General features: G+C 36.0%; 2 protein-coding genes across 2 annotated transcripts; both read left to right on the forward strand.

The window, feature by feature from the left end:
• The first annotated feature begins 4,392 nt into the window (after positions 1-4,392).
• Positions 4,393-7,063, forward strand: guca1ab.2 (guanylate cyclase activator 1Ab.2). The gene is made up of 4 exons (XM_087801027.1): positions 4,393-4,590; positions 5,269-5,418; positions 5,494-5,584; positions 6,906-7,063. Exons 1-4 carry the CDS (start codon positions 4,393-4,395, stop codon positions 7,061-7,063), a joined length of 597 nt encoding a protein of 198 aa, XP_087657153.1.
• Positions 7,064-10,636: 3,573 nt separating this feature from the next.
• irf6 (interferon regulatory factor 6) lies at positions 10,637-18,821 on the forward strand. Its single transcript, XM_087800166.1, has 8 exons — positions 10,637-10,868; positions 11,007-11,185; positions 12,425-12,620; positions 13,531-13,629; positions 13,718-13,984; positions 14,598-14,990; positions 16,902-17,020; positions 17,868-18,821. The coding sequence occupies exons 2-8, from the start codon at positions 11,012-11,014 to the stop codon at positions 18,096-18,098; spliced, it is 1,479 nt and encodes a 492-aa protein (XP_087656292.1). The 5' UTR covers positions 10,637-10,868; positions 11,007-11,011; the 3' UTR covers positions 18,099-18,821.
• Positions 18,822-19,578: the final 757 nt, after the last annotated feature.

Raw genomic sequence — 19,578 nt, forward strand, 5'->3', positions numbered from 1 at the left:
CAACTTTTTTTTTTGGGTAGTCACGGAAAATGGAGTTAGCCCCGCCCCCTCCTTTCACTCTCCCGTCAGTCAGGTACAGGTGTAGGTGAGCCACGAGCCCACGACCTCACTTTGACCTGTTACAAAGGTACGATTTATACTTTTACTTTTAACTTGATATTGATTTTTTTCCCCATTTATTTTATTTTCTTCCATTTTTTCCCCCATGTAACTACTTTTTCCTAAAATACAAATAAGACACATTAAAAAAAAAATCTTTTTAATTTTCTGTTTTATTTTTTGATATAGTTTTATATATTCCAGTCTGTATTATCGTTTGTGTTAATTTTGAAAAAGTGTAGTATGTGTAAGTAAGTAAGTAAGTAAATAATATTTATTTATATAGCGCTTTTCGAGACCAGGGTCACAAAGCGCTTAGATAATCAAAAAAATACTCAAAAAAGTACATACTTTAAAGATCACGATGAGTGTCTAATAATAACTATCATAATTATTATTGTAAAAAAAAGAAGCATAAATGGCTGTAAAATAAGTTATTAAAGCCAAAATTCAAACATTTTTAAACAACACTCACATATAAAAACATACACAAATAATAATTGTAATAATTTTATAATTTGGAAAATTAAGTCTATAGTATGTGCGACGTGATGTAATTAGAAGTGTATGTGTGTGTTTGTACAAAACTCTCTTTTCATTGAAATATTAACATTAGAAAACATTCTTAAGCCCCGCCCACTGAAAACACCCTCTGGAGATGAAATCTTGTTTACCATAACCACACCCACTCTACTGCGATTGGTCGATCATTGAGGTTTGTCACCGCGTTTCATCAATCACAGAATTCTCCACTTACAAGGGACTTGTTGTATAAACAAAGCGTTGCTTTCAAATATCAGTCGTAAATGTTTTGTGGATGTATGTGAACTTGTGCTCGTACAGAAACAAGCAAATCATCATAAGAATTTGTCCGTATTTATGTTTTGGAGTTGATCCTGGTCAACTAGGAGGAGGCCTGGGGGCAGACCCAGGACAGGATATTTCTCCAGCTTTGAATGGGAACACCTTCAGGAGAGCTCACTAAGATCATGACATAGTAACTTTATATCATAAAAACAAGTATTTCAAATTAAATAATATATATTAAATTAATAATATTAATTAATATATATTAATATTAAATTATATGGAATTAACTTGTTTATTTGTATTAACAATAATATCCAATTTATTAAAATAATAATGTGGAAATAAAATTATTTTTATTTTTTCTCCCTCATTTTTAAATTTTTTAATTCATTTTTTGCTTGACTGGTTCTCCGTCAATATTTCTGCGGCCCTCATGAGGTCAGAGGTCATGCTTATGATGCCGAACAATTTGACTATTTAACTAATTTCACTCGCGAAAGAACTTAGTTTGAGGATTTGTTTTCTCTCTTCTTTTATTTCTTCTTCTTTATCAAGTGTTTTATATCATAATTTAAAAAAAATAATAATCCAATTATTTTATGATTTCATGGTACAACTACACTTTTATTTTGTGTTTGATTTTGTTACAAAACATTTGAAATATAATAAGGTTTTGTTCTTCATATCAGAATCAGAATCAGAATCAGAATCCTTTATTTGTCCTGCGAGGGGAAATTCGGTTTAAACAGCAGAGCAATATACAAACAAATAAAAACACCCAGAAATAAAATAATAAAATGAAAAAAATCTAAATAGAATAAAATAGAAATCTGCACCATATTATATATACATCATATTTACAAAAATAACAAGAAGAGGTGCTGTTAAATATTTATCTTGCTGTGTTCTTGTTGTGGAGTCTGATGGCAGCAGGGAGGAAGGACCTGCGGTACCTCTCCCTCACACACCTGGGATGGAGCATCATATGGATGTTTGGATAGAAATTAATGATAAATTATACAATATGTAATAAAAATCAGATCTTATATTATTTCAAAATGTCCTTTCATTTAAAAAAAAAAGATTAACTCATTGTATATGCGTCCCTTCTTTCTTCTGGTTGGTGGCCCCTTGCAACAGTATATAATATGGCCCCTGAGGGACTCTAAATATATAGAGTTTACCTTAGAAAGGGACATTTTTCGTAAATATAATCTAATATTTGTCATCTGTAAAATAAGTTATTGAAGTTTGTTTAGAAGACATTAAAAGCTAATACAATATATACATTAAGAAAATAAGGTAAATACTTTATATTAAGCGTTAAAACAGTTAAAATATTCATACTAAATAAATAGTTATTGATATAAACGTGACAAGATCCAGCTCTGGTTTAGTTAGTAGTTCAACAGATGGTATAACATGTGACCTTTTAGCGGATGAAAGCAAAGATGATTTTCAAGGCTCAAGAGGATCAAGGATGGTCTAAAGCTAATCTGATGACCACCCTGAGCACTAGCATGACGCTAAACACACGCGTGCACAACAACAACAACACAGGTCGCGCGCGTGTGTGTGTGTGTGTGTCGACACTGATACGATCACATGAATCCAGAGAGTTTGTTGTTACATCAGAGCAGATTTCTCACATATTCAGCAGGTCGTGATTGACAGCCAAGAGTTTTCTTTCACATGCTTGAGATCAGCCTCAGACCTTCTGACAGCTCAGACTCGCTCGTCCAGTTCGGCCGAGGATTCATAACAGTGTCGTCTGCCTGACACGACAAGAATGTCGGGAGCGATAAACACGCGCCGTGACTAAAACCTCGCGGGCTCAGCCCTGGACGCCTACGTCTGTCAGTCGTCATCGTCGGACGCTCAAGTTAAGATGGATCTTTGACGTCTGTTCACCAGCATTTGTCGAGGGACACCAATGTTGTTAGTAAACATAAGACACTGACACCTTGACATAATATCAAGGACATAATATCATCTACATTCGATTTCTGTGACAGATTCCTCAACTGTAAACTTGATATTTAAGTTAATTTTACTCATTAATATTTCTTTCTTCCATATTTTCTCATTGATATTCTTGTCCCACAATTAGATCGAAATAAAACTGAACATATTGTTGAATAAATATACCTTTATTTAGTGACTTATATTAGAGTTTACACAGCATTTAAAAAAAAAGATAGTGTTAGAAGTGTTAGAATATGTACACTGGTTATTGGTTAAAAAACAACAACTCATTATGAAGTCCCAGCTAGTCAGGGTTGAAGCCAAAAAATCTACTTTAGTTCAGCATGGGTATGTTTTAGATTTAAAACTGTATTTCCTCCACACAAGAAATGAAAAATAAATAAAAAATGTCGTCAAATATTAGTGTTAGAATATATATGTAATATTCTTACACTGATATTTGAAGACGATGTTTAATTTTTTATATATATTTACATATATATATTTATATATATACTTTAAATTTGTTCCTATTGTATAAAATGTATTTTTAAATATCCCTCCGGCTGCAAACTTCAGAAATAGCAAACATATGCAGATCAAACAGAAATATTAATAAAATATAATTTTCAAATTAACACTTTTGTTTTCTTCTATTGTGTTTTTTTTCCTGTTGTACTTTAAACCCGGAATTTCCACTTAAGACTAATAAAATAAATAATATCTTATACTATTTATTTCGATATAAGTGAACAAAAAAAATGTAAAACTTGATGAAACAGTTAATTCTTTTTTTTCCGTGTAAATGTGAGGAACTCCCTTTAATACTAAACATAAATGAGGGGAAAAAAATGTTCAAGCACCAAAATAAACAATATTTTCTATATCTTGTTATATACTATCTTGTATGTTCTACCCGTGTTGTGTGGGTTTACTCCGGGCACTCCGGTTTCCTCCCACAGTCCAAAAACATGCAGAGGTTCATTGAGAACTACGGGAAATTGTCATCAGGTATAAGTGTGTGTGTGAATGGTTGTGTGTCTTTGTGTGTCCTGCGACAGACTGGCGTCCTTTTCCAGGGTGTCCCCTGCCTCTTGCCTGAAGAAACCGGGATAGACTCCAGCCCTCATAAGGGAATAAGTGGAATAGAAAACGAATAAATGTTATTTTAAAGTTGACCTTATGAGGACACACGGAGGTCCTCATAAGGTCTGATCTCTTCTGTTTACACACGGAATTACTGCTTCATTGTCACAAATGGTCTCAACAACAATCAAGAACCAGAGGATTCAGAAAGATCATGCATCAGATACTTGTTTTATACAATAGATTTCAAGTTATTAAGTAAATACAAACGACTGAAAACTCTCCTCCATCATCTATATTTCTGCTCCCAGAGCTCCTTGAGTGACAGTGGATTAGCTGCGTTGAGCTTCACACTCCTGAAGCCTGAACGCTCTGCAGTTCCGACCCTGGAGCCATGAGAGAGAAGTCCTCCTGACCAGGTCCACATCCATCATGGGCAACAGCAGCGGCGCCGCCATGGAGGAGCTGCAGGCCTGCGAGAGCCACCAGTGGTACAGGAAGTTCATGACCGAGTGTCCGTCCGGACTCCTCACCTTCTACGAGTTCAAGCAGTTCTTTGGGCTGAAGAATCTCACCGAGACGTCCGACGCCTACGTGAAGACCATGTTCGCGACCTTTGACATGAACTCGGTGAGGAATATTTATCATTTGATCACTCTAAAATAAGATTTACTTTTAAAAACTCGTGTTGAATTTGAGTATTGTTGATCATTCGACGATGTATTTTGAAGTTTTGCTAATATTAAAGTTTTTTATCAGTAAACCTGTTCATTTAGACTCAACTAAAGTCTTTAAAAAGTTGTTAAATTCTATAAAAAGTAGCTAAAAATACGCTGAAAAAGTAAATTCTAGTAGTAGTTCTATCATTGTGGAAAAGAATCCGAAAAGTCTAAGCAAGAGACTAATATTACCTATTGTGCTTCACTTTAAGAGGTTTTCCAGAGACTCCACTCTGGCACAGGAACAACACATATTTCGTTCACTGAAAACAAAAATTAATGTATCAATTTCAGATGCAGGAATACGGTTTAAAACACATGATAAAGGACGAGATGAATCGTCATATAAATGATCAGAGAGAAATAATTGGCGTTAAAAGAACATTTGAAGTTGTTTTTGTTGTTGCATTTTTAATTTTTTTCTGACGTCAAAGCCTCGAGTTATAGCGGCATAAGTGATCCTATTCTCGGCAGGGGCTTATCCCTCCAACACCACTGACCCAATGACCCTTCGTAGTCGCCTTTGACCCTCGGGCTTGATCGCCCACGAGATTATCGGTCGCTGATCTCGCGGTTCCTTCTTTCCCAGGACGGTTACATCGACTTCATGGAGTACGTGGCCGCCCTGAGCCTGGTCCTGAAGGGAGGAGTCCAGCAGAAGCTGCGCTGGTACTTCAAGTTGTACGACATCGACGGCAGCGGATGCATCGACCGCGACGAGCTGCTGATCATCATCAAGGTGAGTCTTAACCTGGCCTGCGCTGACACCTGCCGGCAGAAGGTGGAAATTACACCAACACTCGTGTCTTTTCAGTCGATCCGCGCGATCAACGGAAACTTTTACGAAACCAGTGCCGAGGAATTTACCAACATGATCTTTGACAAGATTGACGTCGACGCAGATGGTGAGATAGAATTGAATATATTTTGTTTTTTATTCATTTATATGTGATATTAAAAAACAATATATTGAAGTACATTATATTTGTATCTTTTATGTATATTGTAGTACCTTCACTGGATTTATCGATACATTTATCGATTTGTATTGTGAATAATACAATTTAATGTAATTTAATTTCTTACTTAAAAATCAAACATTATACTATATTTCAATATTATTACATAAATATATTTATTTTTTATACAGATGTGATATTAAAAAAACGTATATATATTTAACTATATTAGCTTATTTTTTTTACATAGAAGTCATATTAAAAACAATATATTGAATTACGTATTGTCTTTTGTGTATATATTGTAATATCTTATGTGTTTTTTCCAGGTTTAAAATATAATAAATTAACCAATTATCAATTTGTATTGTAAATAATAAAATTTAACTTGCATAAAAACCTAAGATTACACTATATTTCATATTATTTTAAGTGTGTGTATTTTTATACAGATGTGATATGAAAAAACAAATCAGTTTGTCTAAAGTTTATTATATTAAAGTTTATGAAATATGATAGATATATATATATATTTCATATAATATGATATATAAGAACAAATATAATGAAGTACATTAAGTAAAGTTCTTTTTTCCTGAAACACGTTTTGTATTATATTATTTAACATATAAATGACAAAAATATATTTTAATTTGTGTCATCTTCTAAAAATGAATAATAATATTTTAATATAAATAATAGTTAAACATTACACTATAATTTAAACTTTTTGTTTGTTTGTGTAGGTTTAATTTAACACAATATTAATTTATTTTCATATAGATATGACGTTAAAGTATGTTAAGTGTAGCTTTAAATAAAAATAGGTTTCTTTTTTTTATAAACTATATTAAAAAATATATATATTTCAAACTGATTCTTGTTTTGATACTTATATTTATAATACAATTAATAAAGAAATGATCAATTAATATAATAAACTGTTTTTGTTTTTTGTGTAATTGAGTGATCGATTGAGTGAGAGATAAATTAAAATATACTTTATATTTGTGTATTTTCATATATAATTTTAAAGAATAATACATTAAGTGTATTGTTTTTCCTTAGGCAACTTTTTCCTATAAATCACTTTAATGATTAATCAATTAAAAATGTGTGAGCATTTATTTTTCCTCCAAATGAATCAAAATGTTTTAATATACATAAAATAAAATCAAAATAAAACATATTCCAATATTTAGAAACCAAATTTTCTCTTTGTTTTGGATTCTTTTTTGCATTTTTTCATGTATGTTTTGGTTTACAGGTGAACTGTCGTACGACGAGTTCATGGACGGGGTCCTGAACGATGAAGCTCTGCTGAAGACACTAACAGAAAGTCTGGATCTCACGCACATCGTCCACAGGATCCAAGGAGACCTGAGAGCCAACACTGAACTCGCCGGCGATCCCACCGTGACGTAGTGAAGGATGGAATTCTCTGGAACTGTCACTGGATCCACGACATGTCGTGAACCTTCGCGAGGAACCGATGCCTGGTCACGTGACCTGAGCCTCTTTCACGACCAGGAAACGAGACATGATTCATGACTGACGTCTTCAGACGAACATTGTTCATGTCCATTAGGTGCCATTTTTACACTTCTTTGGTGTAACTTGTGTGTTCTTGCAATTTTTTATATTTTGGATGCAGTAATTTTATACAAAGATGGACTTCAGTAAATGATCTGATGGAATCTTACTGTTTAGACAATGAACCAGATTAGACCCTTTGTGTTATCTCAGGGTCAGGTTGACCCGGAGGCCCAAAAACAAATGTATTTGTGGTATCCCTTGCGTTATCTCAGGGTCTAGGTGACCCGAAGGTCTAAAAACAAATGTGTTTGTGGTATCCCTTGCGTTATCTCAGGGTCTAGGTGACCCAAAGGCACAAAAACAAATGTGTTTGTGTTATTACTTGCGTTATCTCAGGGTCGGGGGACCCGAAGGCACAAAACAAATATGTTTGTAGTATCCCTTGCATTATCTTAGGGTCAAGGTGACCTGAAGGCACAAAACAAATGTGTTTGTGGTATCCCTTGTATTATCTTAGGGTCAAGGTGACCCGAAGGCACAAAACAAATGTGTTTGAGGTATCTCTTGTGTTGTCTCTGGGTCAATGTGAATGACATCCATAAATACATATGCAGTGGTGGAGGGCCTCCGGGTCACATTGACCCTGAGATATTTCAGACAATTTGAAGTGTAATTGTTTTTGAAGATGTTTTGTTTACTTATTGAAATTTAAAATGTCTTCGTTTTAGGAATTTGTTTCATCTTCTTGTCAAAAAAATAAAACAGATGTGTGATTATTTTTTTTAAACGTTTCCTCCCATCGTTCTTTATACTTACGATACTCAACATACTTGTTTTTCATAAATATATATGTTTTACATTGAGAGAGTGTTATTATAATGGAGCAAATTCTTAAAATATATATTCTAATAAACCTGTATTATTTTTGGCATTAATTACAACATCTTTTTTGACACTTTTTCCAGCTTCTTTTCATTTGTTCCATCGATCTGACATCATGTTACAGAAATGTCAGATATCATTTAGAAACGTTTAATTGACTTTGACCAAAAATACTACTTCGCTTTCAAAAAACTCCAATAATAACTATTTATATAATATTTAAGTGAAGTGTTCAGACATATTTCTCATAACTTTCGGTCAAAGGTTGGATGAATTGACCGTTTTACAAAAATAGTTTGAGGAAATAACAACTTTAAAATAATAATAAAATACAAAGTCAATTTAAGAACTGTTTTGTTGTTTTATTAACCGTTTATTGTGAATAATGTTTTTTTTATTGATAAATAAAAAGACTGATCGATAGAAGATCAAACAGGTGATTGTTGTTATTCAGGACTTTAAAGTGTTAAACTGATATTAGCATCACAGAAGCACATGGAACCAGGTCGATCAAAGACACACACACACACACACACACACACACACACACCCCCCCCCCACACACACACACACACACACACACACACACACACACACACACACACACACACACTCACCCTAGAAAGCAATGAGTGGTTTCAGGGCGAGGTTTGTTATTGTTGGCGTTCTATGATCAAGAGGATGATCATCAACTGTCAACATTTGCACTTCGGTTCGTTTGACTGTTAATGTGTCGTGTAGCTTCGGAGGAAACGCTCAGACGTACAGTAGCTGTCGGCTCATGAACTCGCTCCTCCTGTCAATCAAGGAAAGTGTAAGATCGACTGTGAGTACATTTAATGTACAGTATATTGTCAACCTGCGTGTTATTTTAATTTCTACGTAGACGCAGAGAAAACAGATTTATTTATTTTCGTATTTTAATAATTTGTTTGTGTTTTTCTACATCATACTTCAGCACAACTATTGGTTTTAGAAAAGTTGCTTCAATAAAGATCTTATTTCTTATAATATATAATATCTATAAATATCACTAAGTTACTTCTATATAAGACAAACTGCCTTGTGTACTTCTACAAACACTGCTCAAGCACTACAACAACAACACTTGTTTTCAAAATACTAACAAATAAATCACCTCTTGAAAACTTCTAATAATCACAACATGCATGTATAACTAATAATTGAAAAACTACACAAAAACTAAACAGTATTACATCAAAACTTTATATTTTTATTTGTGCCTGATTATCTCTTCTAGGGCTTTAGTAAATTCAACTCCTAGTTCTCATGTTCACAACAGAATATTTGTACTAAACTGTTACTTTTAATAAACACATAACACCTTCTGCTACTGCTAATATAGTTAAGTGTTGTACTCGAGTACAACAGCACATATAAGTGTTACTCTACCAATAGCAAGTTCTCTTGTTCCAACAACAACTGTTAGTACTACAGTTACCGGGCTAGCTTTCGTTAGCATGCGACCACTATTTAAAGTAGGGCTACTATATTCTGAAGTCTCAAAGAGATCACACTACTACATGGAGTGTAGTTTTACTTGCTTGCTTTACTTAGATGTCCCCGAAGAGAGACGATTCCATTTCCTCAGGGGCCTCATTTTATAGAGCGACTGTTACGAGGGGCCATCAAGCAAAAGAAATAGAGGAGTGAAAGACCTCCATAAATGGAAACAGGAATACAAAAAAGACTTAAGAAGGAAGTTAAAATAAAATCAAGTCAAGTCCAGTCAAGTTTTTTTTATTGTAAAATATGCATGTATTAAGACATACAGCATAAATGAAATTGTAGTTCTCTCAGACCCACGACGCAAAACATTAAAGACATTAAAAACTTAAAACAATTAAAGATTTAACAGTTAAAGACTTAAACAGACATTAGTGAAGACGTTCAAGAAAATAAATAAAAATAAACTTATAAACAGAATATGAACAAAAAACAAAAAATATTATTTATTATTTTGTATATCTCTAATGACAAAAACGGAGGACAACTTCCTAAAAAAAACTATATTTAGAATTGAACTATAAATAATAGAAATAAATACAAAATAAAACAGTTAGATCCTACATTATCCCTCCGATTAGTTGCTGTTGTTTTTTTGTTTTTTTTTACCTCACAAGGGCCACATAAATACAATTAAATTGCCACATGTGGACCCCTGGCCATGTTGGCCCTATAGCAATATGTTATAATAATACTACTATGAATGAAACAACTAATACTTGATACTTTTATTTAAGAAAAACGTGTGTGTCGTCAAACACCAAAACAGTCTTATTGATAATCAGAAATAACTCGGAATCAGAACTTTTACTAAAAATACTTCAAATATACGCAAATACTACTCGACAGAAACATGGTCTTCATTTATAAATAAGTACTAACATACAGTACACAACCACTCTTCTCAGACCAGTACCAGCAATACTACTTTAACCAGAGTCGCAACAACGTTTCCATTCATAGAACATTCGTGGAATAAAACAGATTCCGTCACTTCGGGACATTTTTGGTTCCGCTCCTGCTTAAAAAGGTGTGTCATGGTCGTGACGTCATCCGCGTACCTGAGTTTCGGTGAGGGAGAGGGAAGGGCGAGCTCGCGGGGAAAACAACAGTTGTGGTCGGACAACATCGAGCGAGGACCAGAAGTTCGATTTTTCTTTTATTTCATGGTGGTTCTGGTCGAGTGTGAACACCTTTAGGAGGAACAGGTGTTTGTTCTATTATTCCCCGGAAGTTTGTCTGCAGGAGCGACGAGGATCGAGCTGGACTTCCTGCTTCGCCGCAGGTATGTTTTCCAACTTTATCGAGAGAAAATGAACAAAAATGTCTCGTTTAAAGTTAAACTACGGAATTGATCCGGTTTCGAGACAAAAAAAACGTGTTTAGTTCTGTGACGTTTACGAGTGGATTCGTTGCGTTTCAGCGACGATGGCTGTCACCCCGCGTCGAGTCCGGCTCAAGCCCTGGCTGGTGGCCCAGGTGAACAGCGCCAGGTATCCCGGCCTGGAGTGGATCGACCGGGAGAACATGCGCTTCAAGATCCCCTGGAAACATGCCACCCGACACACACCTCAGCACGAGGACGAGGACACCATCTTCAAGGTCCTGCACACGAGATTCTAATGTTGTGTTTCTCGAAATGAGTTAAATTCAACAATGTTTCCCTTTTTAATGTAACTACACTAAACATGACGTTTATATTGTTTCATTTTATATGATTAATCCACGTCATCCTTTTGACGCAACAGTCATAAACCAATGTATCTTGTAGTTTATGATAAGATTGATTCACCTTTGGTTTATATTACATTCGATTATGCAATTAAAACATATGTAGAATATTGTACTGTAGGTTTAAAATTAAAAAAACAAACTGCAGCACAGTTTCCTACTGTTTAATATTCTGACCTATATTTTAAATGCACTGCAGTATTTTTAACTAGTTGGTTAGAATGACTTTGAAGTCATTTGAACTCCTTTTACAAGACTATGAAACATTTCATTGGATATCTTTTTTGTTTCCTGAATTAAAAAGGAAACCCTTTGATGTTCAAGTTTAGAGTTAAATTCACCAATTTTAAAAATGAACTAGTTTAAAGTTCAGCTTGTAATTTTAATATAAACTAGTTCAAACTTCGGTTCACCATTTTTTTAAATTAACTAGTTTAAAGTTCAGCTTGTAATTGTTATATAAACTAGTTCAAACTTCAGTTCACCAATTTTAAAATGAACTTGTTTAAAGTTCAGCTTGTAATTGTAATAATAAGTAGTTCAAACTTCAGTTCACACATTTTAAAATGAACTAGTTTAAAGTTCAGCTTGTAATTGTTATATAAACTAGTTTAAAGTTCAGTTCACACATTTTAAAATGAACTAGTTTAAAGTTCAGTTCACACATTTTAAAATGAACTAGTTTAAAGTTCAGTTCACCACTTTTAAAATTAACTAGTTCATTTCATAATTCAAAATGGTCTAAAGTTCATCACTTCAAGAATGAACTAGTTCATAGTTTGTTTCGTTTTTTAGATCTTTTTCAAAATCATTGCCACACTTCATGTATAACGACAAACATCAATTATGGAATCTGTTAAAAATATGGTTTCCTGGTCATATTCCGGAAACAATTTAACCTTTTTTCTCAGAATTGTAAGAAAACACAGGACTTTTATCTGCTGTTGTGGAATAAAGGAAATAATGCATAAAATGAATATAAATAAAATTATATGAATAAAACAAAAATGTTTAAATTTGAATGTTTTTTATTTTCAGAAAGTCATTCATGGTTGTGTAGAATCTCCTCCACTCTTAGTGATCCTGGTTTCATGGCTGCTCTTCCTTCAGGCATGGGCCGTGGAGACGGGGAAGTTCCAGGAGGGCTCGGATGAACCCGATCCTGCCAAGTGGAAAGCTCAGCTACGCTGCGCCCTCAACAAAAGCCGGGAATTCAACCTCATCTACGACGGAACCAAGGAGGTTCCCATGAACCCGCTGAAGATCTACGACGTCTGTGATATTCCTCAACCGCTCAGTAATCAAGGTACGATCGATCCACTGACACACACTTTGTTGAGGGACGGAGCGATAAACGATGTAGATGTATTTAGCGAATTGGATGTACTTGACAATGAGGCGAATGAGGGGTTACAAGAGTCCATTATAATGTAATAATTGCTTCACTCCTCCTCCAGCCAGCTGTAATCACACTTTGCTTTGTTTATACAACAAGTCCCCCTTGGAGGTGGAGACTTTCTTGATTAATGATGTGCGATGACACATCTCGATGCTTAAATCCAATCACAGCAGAGTGGGTGTGGTTATGGTGAACAAGATTTAATCTTCAGAAAAGTGTTTTCAGTGGGCGGGGCTTAAGGCCATTTTTAATTTAAATATTGTATATATTCTTGCAAATCTTACTTTATGTGCTCGAACTTGCCATAGTGTTTTCTAGTTTAATTATGTGTGTAAAATAAAATGATTCTATTTTTATCAAATTAACAGACAAATGTTCAGGCAGGTTATTAGTTTTTCTTTTGCAATTAAACTCATGGCCACTAGACTAGCAGACATTACGTCCAACGCGGCTCAAGGAACAATGAAATCCTGGAGATGACTGAGGACGAGAGGATACAGTGACTCCAGCAGCTTTTAAAGCTGATGTTTGGACATATTTTTGGTTTCAAAACAAATTAAAGCAGTTACGACTTCGTCAAGAGTCATGTGGTCTTTAAATACTGCAACACCAGAGTCAAGTACTCGACAGTATTACAAAATATATCTTCTTTACTACAGTATCGCAATATCTTATCATTCCCCCTGTACGCATCGTATAACCAGATTCTTGCCAATACTCGCAACTAGTTTTTATATTTTTTTATATCTTCATTCTTTTCTGTGTCATGTTCAGTGTCCACAGTGCAAAGTTCTCAAGGTTCTCTCTGTCTGTGAAGGTTCTTCAGATGCTGGTTCTTGGACTCCATGTGATGAAGACGGTATTGAAGAAGATATTCCAGACACGCCCGAGTCTCTTCCTCCGTACCCTTCTAACGGTAATATCAGTAAAACATTTAAATGTGGAAAACAAACACAAAACACCTTTTAAACTAGTGGTGACATCACCTGCATGTCCTCCATCAGGCGCCAGTCCAGCTCCACTCCTGCTGTGGTCTCCTCCTGGTTCCGACTCCTCCATGCACCCGGCCAGCTGCGCCTCCTCCAACGGGGTCTGGCCCAAAGAGGAGCCGCTGGAAAGCTGGCCCAAACAAGAGCCCGACGACGTGGAGATGCAGACGATGCCGCTGGTGGACATGACCCCTGCCCCCTTACCGGACCCCACCGTGCAGCCCCCGAGTCTGTCCGACTCCTTCTTTGCGTCTCCGGAGATGTGGATCAGCTCTTTACCGAGTGAGTGACCTTTGACCTCGTTTAACTCTGGACATTCATAGTGGAATGACCATCAAGTAGAGTATTAAAAAGGTGGAAAACGTGACCTTTTGGACCCACTATGACCCCGGACTTGTGCATCAGATAATATTATTTATTATTATTATTATTTAATGTTTAGCGCGACAATATTTGTAGGTTTAAACCTGGGAAGGTCAATAACATCTCCTCAGGGACCACAATATGATGGAAAAACGAAACAAAAAACATCAAGAATAAAAAAGAAAGGATAAAAAAACAAAACATAAAATAAATACAAGAAAATAAGAAATAAATCAAAACGTAAAATAATTTATTTTTAAACCTTTCATTAGTTTAATAAACAAGGAATATTCATCGAGAAAACAAAGGAAAAAAAGTCATAAATAAAGAATTTAAGGACGTTGTATCGAAATATAATCTAATCTAGTCCATAAAATAATAAAAATAAAAGTGTAAGTCATCATTACATTCATGTTCTATTCTGGGCTTCTTATATCTAGTCAAAAACATGGATGATGATGATGATGATGATGATGATGATGATGGTATAATGATGATATGATATAAAAAATTATTCCGTCTTCTTCCTCAGTGACGGACCTGGAGGTCCAGTTCCAGTACCGGGGAAAGGAGATGTGTCCGACCATCACCGTCAGCAACCCTCAGGGCTGCAGGCTTTACTTCGGGGACCTGGGTCCGATGGTGAACCAGGAGGAGCTCTTCGGGCCCCTCAACCTGGAGCAGCTGCGCTTCCCGTCCACGGAGCACATCACCAACGACAAGCAGCGGGTCTTCACCAACCGGCTGCTGGACGTGATGGACCGAGGCCTGATCCTGGAGGTCAACGGTCACGACATCTACGCCATCCGTCTCTGCCAGTGCAAGGTGTACTGGTCCGGACCGTGCGCCCCGAATCCGGCGGCGCCGAACCTCATCGAGCGTCAGAGGAAGGTGAAGCTGTTCTGCCTCGAGTCGTTTCTCAGCGGTGAGTTCTGACCCACGACATTATGTTGAGTGGATGTGTGTATCTGTAAGAATGGTATCAAGATACAGAGGCAACAATACAATATATTTTGATACTGTAGGAGCAAGGATGTATTTGTAGTTTTGTCGAGTCCTTGACTCTGGTGTTTTTCAGACCACATGACTCTTGACGAAGTCATAACTACTCTCATTTGTTTTGAAACCAAAATATGTCCAAACATCAGCTTTAAAAGCTGCAGGACTCACTGTATCCTCTCGTCCTCAGTCGTAACTGCTTTCATTTGTTTTGAAACCAAAATATGTCAAAACATCAGCTTTAAAAGCTGCAGGACTCACTGTATCCTCTCGTCCTCAGTCGTAACTGCTCTCATTTGTTTTGAAACCAAAATATGTCAAAACATCAGCTTTAAAAGCTGCAGGACTCACTGTATCCTCTCGTCCTCAGTCGTAACTGCTTTCATTTGTTTTGAAACCAAAATATGTCCAAACATCAGCTTTAAAAGCTGCAGGACTCACTGTATCCTCTCGTCCTCAGTCGTAACTGCTTTCATTTGTTTTGAAACCAAAATATGTCAAAACATCAGCTTTAAAAGCTGCAGGACTCACTGTATCCTCTCGTCCTCAGTCGTAACTGCTCTCATTTGTTTTGAAACCAAAATATGTCAAAACATCAGCTTTAAAAGCTGCAGGACTCACTGTATCCTCTCGTCCTCAGTCGTAACTGCTTTCATTTGTTTTGAAACCAAAATATGTCCAAACATCAGCTTTAAAAGCTGCAGGACTCACTGTATCCTCTCGTCCTCAGTCGTAACTGCTTTCATTTGTTTTGAAACCAAAATATGTCAAAACATCAGCTTTAAAAGCTGCAGGACTCACTGTATCCTCTCGTCCTCAGTCGTAACTGCTCTCATTTGTTTTGAAACCAAAATATGTCAAAACATCAGCTTTAAAAGCTGCAGGACTCACTGTATCCTCTCGTCCTCAGTCGTAACTGCTTTCATTTGTTTTGAAACCAAAATGTGTCCAAACATCAGCTTTAAAAGCTGCAGGACTCACTGTATCCTCTCGTCCTCAGTCGTAACTGCTTTCATTTGTTTTGAAACCAAAATGTGTCAAAACATCAGCTTTAAAAGCTGCAGGACTCACTGTATCCTCTCGTCCTCAGTCGTAACTGCTCTCATTTGTTTTGAAACCAAAATATGTCAAAACATCAGCTTTAAAAGCTGCAGGACTCACTGTATCCTCTCGTCCTCAGTCGTAACTGCTTTCATTTGTTTTGAAACTAAAATATGTCAAAACATCAGCTTTAAAAGCTGCAGGACTCACTGTATCCTCTCGTCCTCAGTCGTAACTGCTTTCATTTGTTTTGAAACCAAAATGTGTCAAAACATCAGCTTTAAAAGCTGCAGGATTCACTGTATCCTCTCGTCCTCAGTCGTAACTGCTTTCATTTGTTTTGAAACTAAAATATGTCAAAACATCAGCTTTAAAAGCTGCAGGACTCACTGTATCCTCTCGTTCTCAGTCGTAACTGCTTTCATTTGTTTTGAAACCAAAATATGTCAAAACATCAGCTTTAAAAGCTGCTGGAGTCGACTGTATCCTCTCGTCCTCAGTTACTGTTAGGGTTTCAATGTTCCTTCTATTGCGGAGGATGTAACACAAAATGAACAAATGCACTGAACATTTGTATGTTAATTGTAAATGGTAAAAAAAAGGGTTTTAGTTTAAATGTTATTTAATTATAAAACATAAAACAACTATGATAAATCATATTTTATTTGAAAGCCCAAAACATTTTATATTGATCTGGTATTGTGAGGAAAAAACATTGCAACATTTTATTGTATAGATATTTCCCATGCTCTCCTAATGCTGAGAATTAAAATGTGTTTTTTTTGTGTTTTTTCAGGAGTGATCGCACACCAGCGAGGACAGACTACGACGCCTCCTCTGTTTGAGATCAGCCTGTGTTTCGGGGAGGAGTGGCCTGATGGAAGACCCCGAGAGAGGAAGCTGATCATGGTCCAGGTGACGACCACTTCCTGTTCAACTTTACGTAGAGAGAGAGAAACAATTAACTGATCATCCTCCTCTACTCACTGGATAGATGAGAGACATTTCATTGGATTAATGTTTTGACAGACATTAAGAACAGATAATGATAATAGAGTTGAACCAGACTGTTGCCAAACATGTTTAAATTCTTCTGTCGTGATAACGTCGACAAGTGCTACTCTGGCTTCACCAAATAAGCCACGTTTATGATCAGAAATTCAAGTGGTCGTTATGCTAGTATGCTAGCAATGCTAACAGGGTAAACGTCAATCATAATGTTCTGTGACGACAGGATTTAAAAAAAAAAAAATTAAATTTGATTTAATTGTCTGTTTTGTATTGTATTTTTCTTTTTTTTATACAATACTATATGTTATATATATTTTGTTTTAACTGTCTGCCGTACAGATCAGGAATACTTCAGATATTTTAATCTTTTTTTAAATTTGCTTTATTAATACATTAATTATTTTATTAATCTAATTTTTATTTTATAAATTCTGTTCCTGAAAAATAATGATGAAACAAAACAACAAACCCATATTTAAAATGACTTAAATAACACACAAAATATGTAAAAAACTAAACATCTATTTTAATCTTCCTGTGTTTGAATGGTTTAAATCATGATATAAAAACAACTGATGTGTTTCTTCATGATGTATATTTGTCTCATCTGATGTGCAATAATTATTGGGAGCTATTAAAAACTATAACCACTGTAGCAAGAAAAACTTTATAGCCAAAATCCTGTGAAAGTAAAAAGTGAATTTCTTGAAATGTAACATTAACATGACGACTTCGTTCGTCCTCCTCTCAGATCATCCCGGTGGTCGCCCGCATGATCAGCGAGATGTTCTCCGGCGACAACACGCGCTCCTTCGACAGCGGCAGCGTTCGCCTCCAGATCTCCATCCCGGACATCAAGGACAACATCGTGACCCACCTGAAGCAGCTCTACTGCCTGCTGCAGACGCACCAGGGCCAGGAGGGCTGGGTGCTGCCGCCCGGCTCGGGCATCAACATCGCTCAGGCCCTGCAGGCTCAGTGACGGCGGGAAGAGTTTGTGTTTGTTTAGATGCGTCACTGTAGGGCTTGTGTTTGTACAAAACGTGCAGCGATGAGGACGACCTGCCAAAGTCCAGCCGGGAGAATATTTAACAAAGTGAATGAGTTACAGACGTCGCCTCTGCTGTGCCGCTCGTGTCTGTCGTACGGAATCAACCTTGAAGGAAAAATAAACGCCTCCTTTTTTTTTGTCCATGAACGCACCGCAGAGATGGACGACCAGTCAAACCTTTGAACGAATGGCTTATTAACCCACACGTCCCGTGTATATACTTATAGAGTTTTAGACGTAAATATATCTATCGTAGCCATTTAACCAAACGTCGTTCCGCTGGTGTGGATCTGAGTGGATGCTACTGCACTTTAGGTGCCGAGTTACGGTTTTATTGGCTGGTTGAATGTACATCACCGTGTTTATTTTATCAATAAAACATGCCTTAAAACACTCCCGCATTTCTTCAATCCTTTTCTAATGACTTGACAGAGACCCAGAAACAAAGTGATGAAGAAGTAAGGGTACGATAATAATAACGAGTCACAGATGAACCACTTTATGCTCTTAAAAGGCGACTCGAAGAGGAGGTAATTTATTAAAAACTAGATTTAAATCAGATCCATTTTAAAGGTAATACGGTTAAATATAACATTTTTCTGTTGCATGAAGTCTAAAGTCACGTCATGATCAATAAATACTGTTGATTCTTCACTGCTTGTGATTTTTCTTTCCTTTAAAGAACACGTTCATTCAATTAAAACGTTGGTAGTTTCAAGAGACGGACAAGAGGTTGTGAAACTGTTTGGCTTTTTATAATTTGAATGATCACTGACATCTGGCGGCGAAGTAAAGAATGCAGGCGAGAATTCCGTTAAATTATTTAGTTTTTCGTTTAATTTTTCAATTTATTATTTTTCAATTATAATTTACCTTGTTTGAATCTTCCTCTTATACATTCGACCCAAATACTTTAGCATAAAAGTCGTGATTATTTACATCTGATGGTGAAAAAAACAACATTTTCTCAAAACTGTTAATATTTAATTTGAGAACAATATATTAAAACAAAAAAGCGATATACTTGAATCCTCCTGAGTTCAAGGTCAATGATTTAACTTACACATTCTGTGTTCCTAGCTTGGATAGGCTAAACTAAGCTAGGATAGGCTAAACTAAGCTTGGATAGGCTAAACTAAGCTAGGATACGCTAAGCTAAGCTAGGATACGCTAAACTAAGCTAGGAGACATTACGCTAAACTAGGATACGTTAAGCTAAGCTAGGATACGCTAAACTAAGATAGGATACATTACGCTAAACTAGGATACGTTAAACTAAGCTAGGATACGCTAAACTAAGCTAGGATACATTACGCTAAACTAGGATACGTTAAGCTAAGCTAGGATACGCTAAACTAAGCTAGGATACATTACGCTAAACTAGGATACGTTAAACTAAGCTAGGATACGC

The sequence above is a fragment of the Callionymus lyra genome, chromosome 10 (genome assembly GCF_982586985.1).
Source record: "Callionymus lyra chromosome 10, fCalLyr1.hap1.1, whole genome shotgun sequence".
NCBI classification, from domain to species: domain Eukaryota; kingdom Metazoa; phylum Chordata; class Actinopteri; order Syngnathiformes; family Callionymidae; genus Callionymus; species Callionymus lyra.

Coding starts and splice junctions, on each gene's coding strand:
- guca1ab.2 (XM_087801027.1), top strand. CDS start 4,393: ATGGGCAACAGCAGCGGCGCCGCCATGGAGGAGCTGCAGGCCTGCGAG. Junction 4,591..5,268: donor CGACCTTTGACATGAACTCG/GTGAGGAATATT, acceptor CTTCTTTCCCAG/GACGGTTACATCGACTTCAT. Junction 5,419..5,493: donor AGCTGCTGATCATCATCAAG/GTGAGTCTTAAC, acceptor GTGTCTTTTCAG/TCGATCCGCGCGATCAACGG.
- irf6 (XM_087800166.1), top strand. CDS start 11,012: ATGGCTGTCACCCCGCGTCGAGTCCGGCTCAAGCCCTGGCTGGTGGCC. Junction 13,630..13,717: donor TCCTCCGTACCCTTCTAACG/GTAATATCAGTA, acceptor GTCCTCCATCAG/GCGCCAGTCCAGCTCCACTC. Junction 13,985..14,597: donor GTGGATCAGCTCTTTACCGA/GTGAGTGACCTT, acceptor CTTCTTCCTCAG/TGACGGACCTGGAGGTCCAG.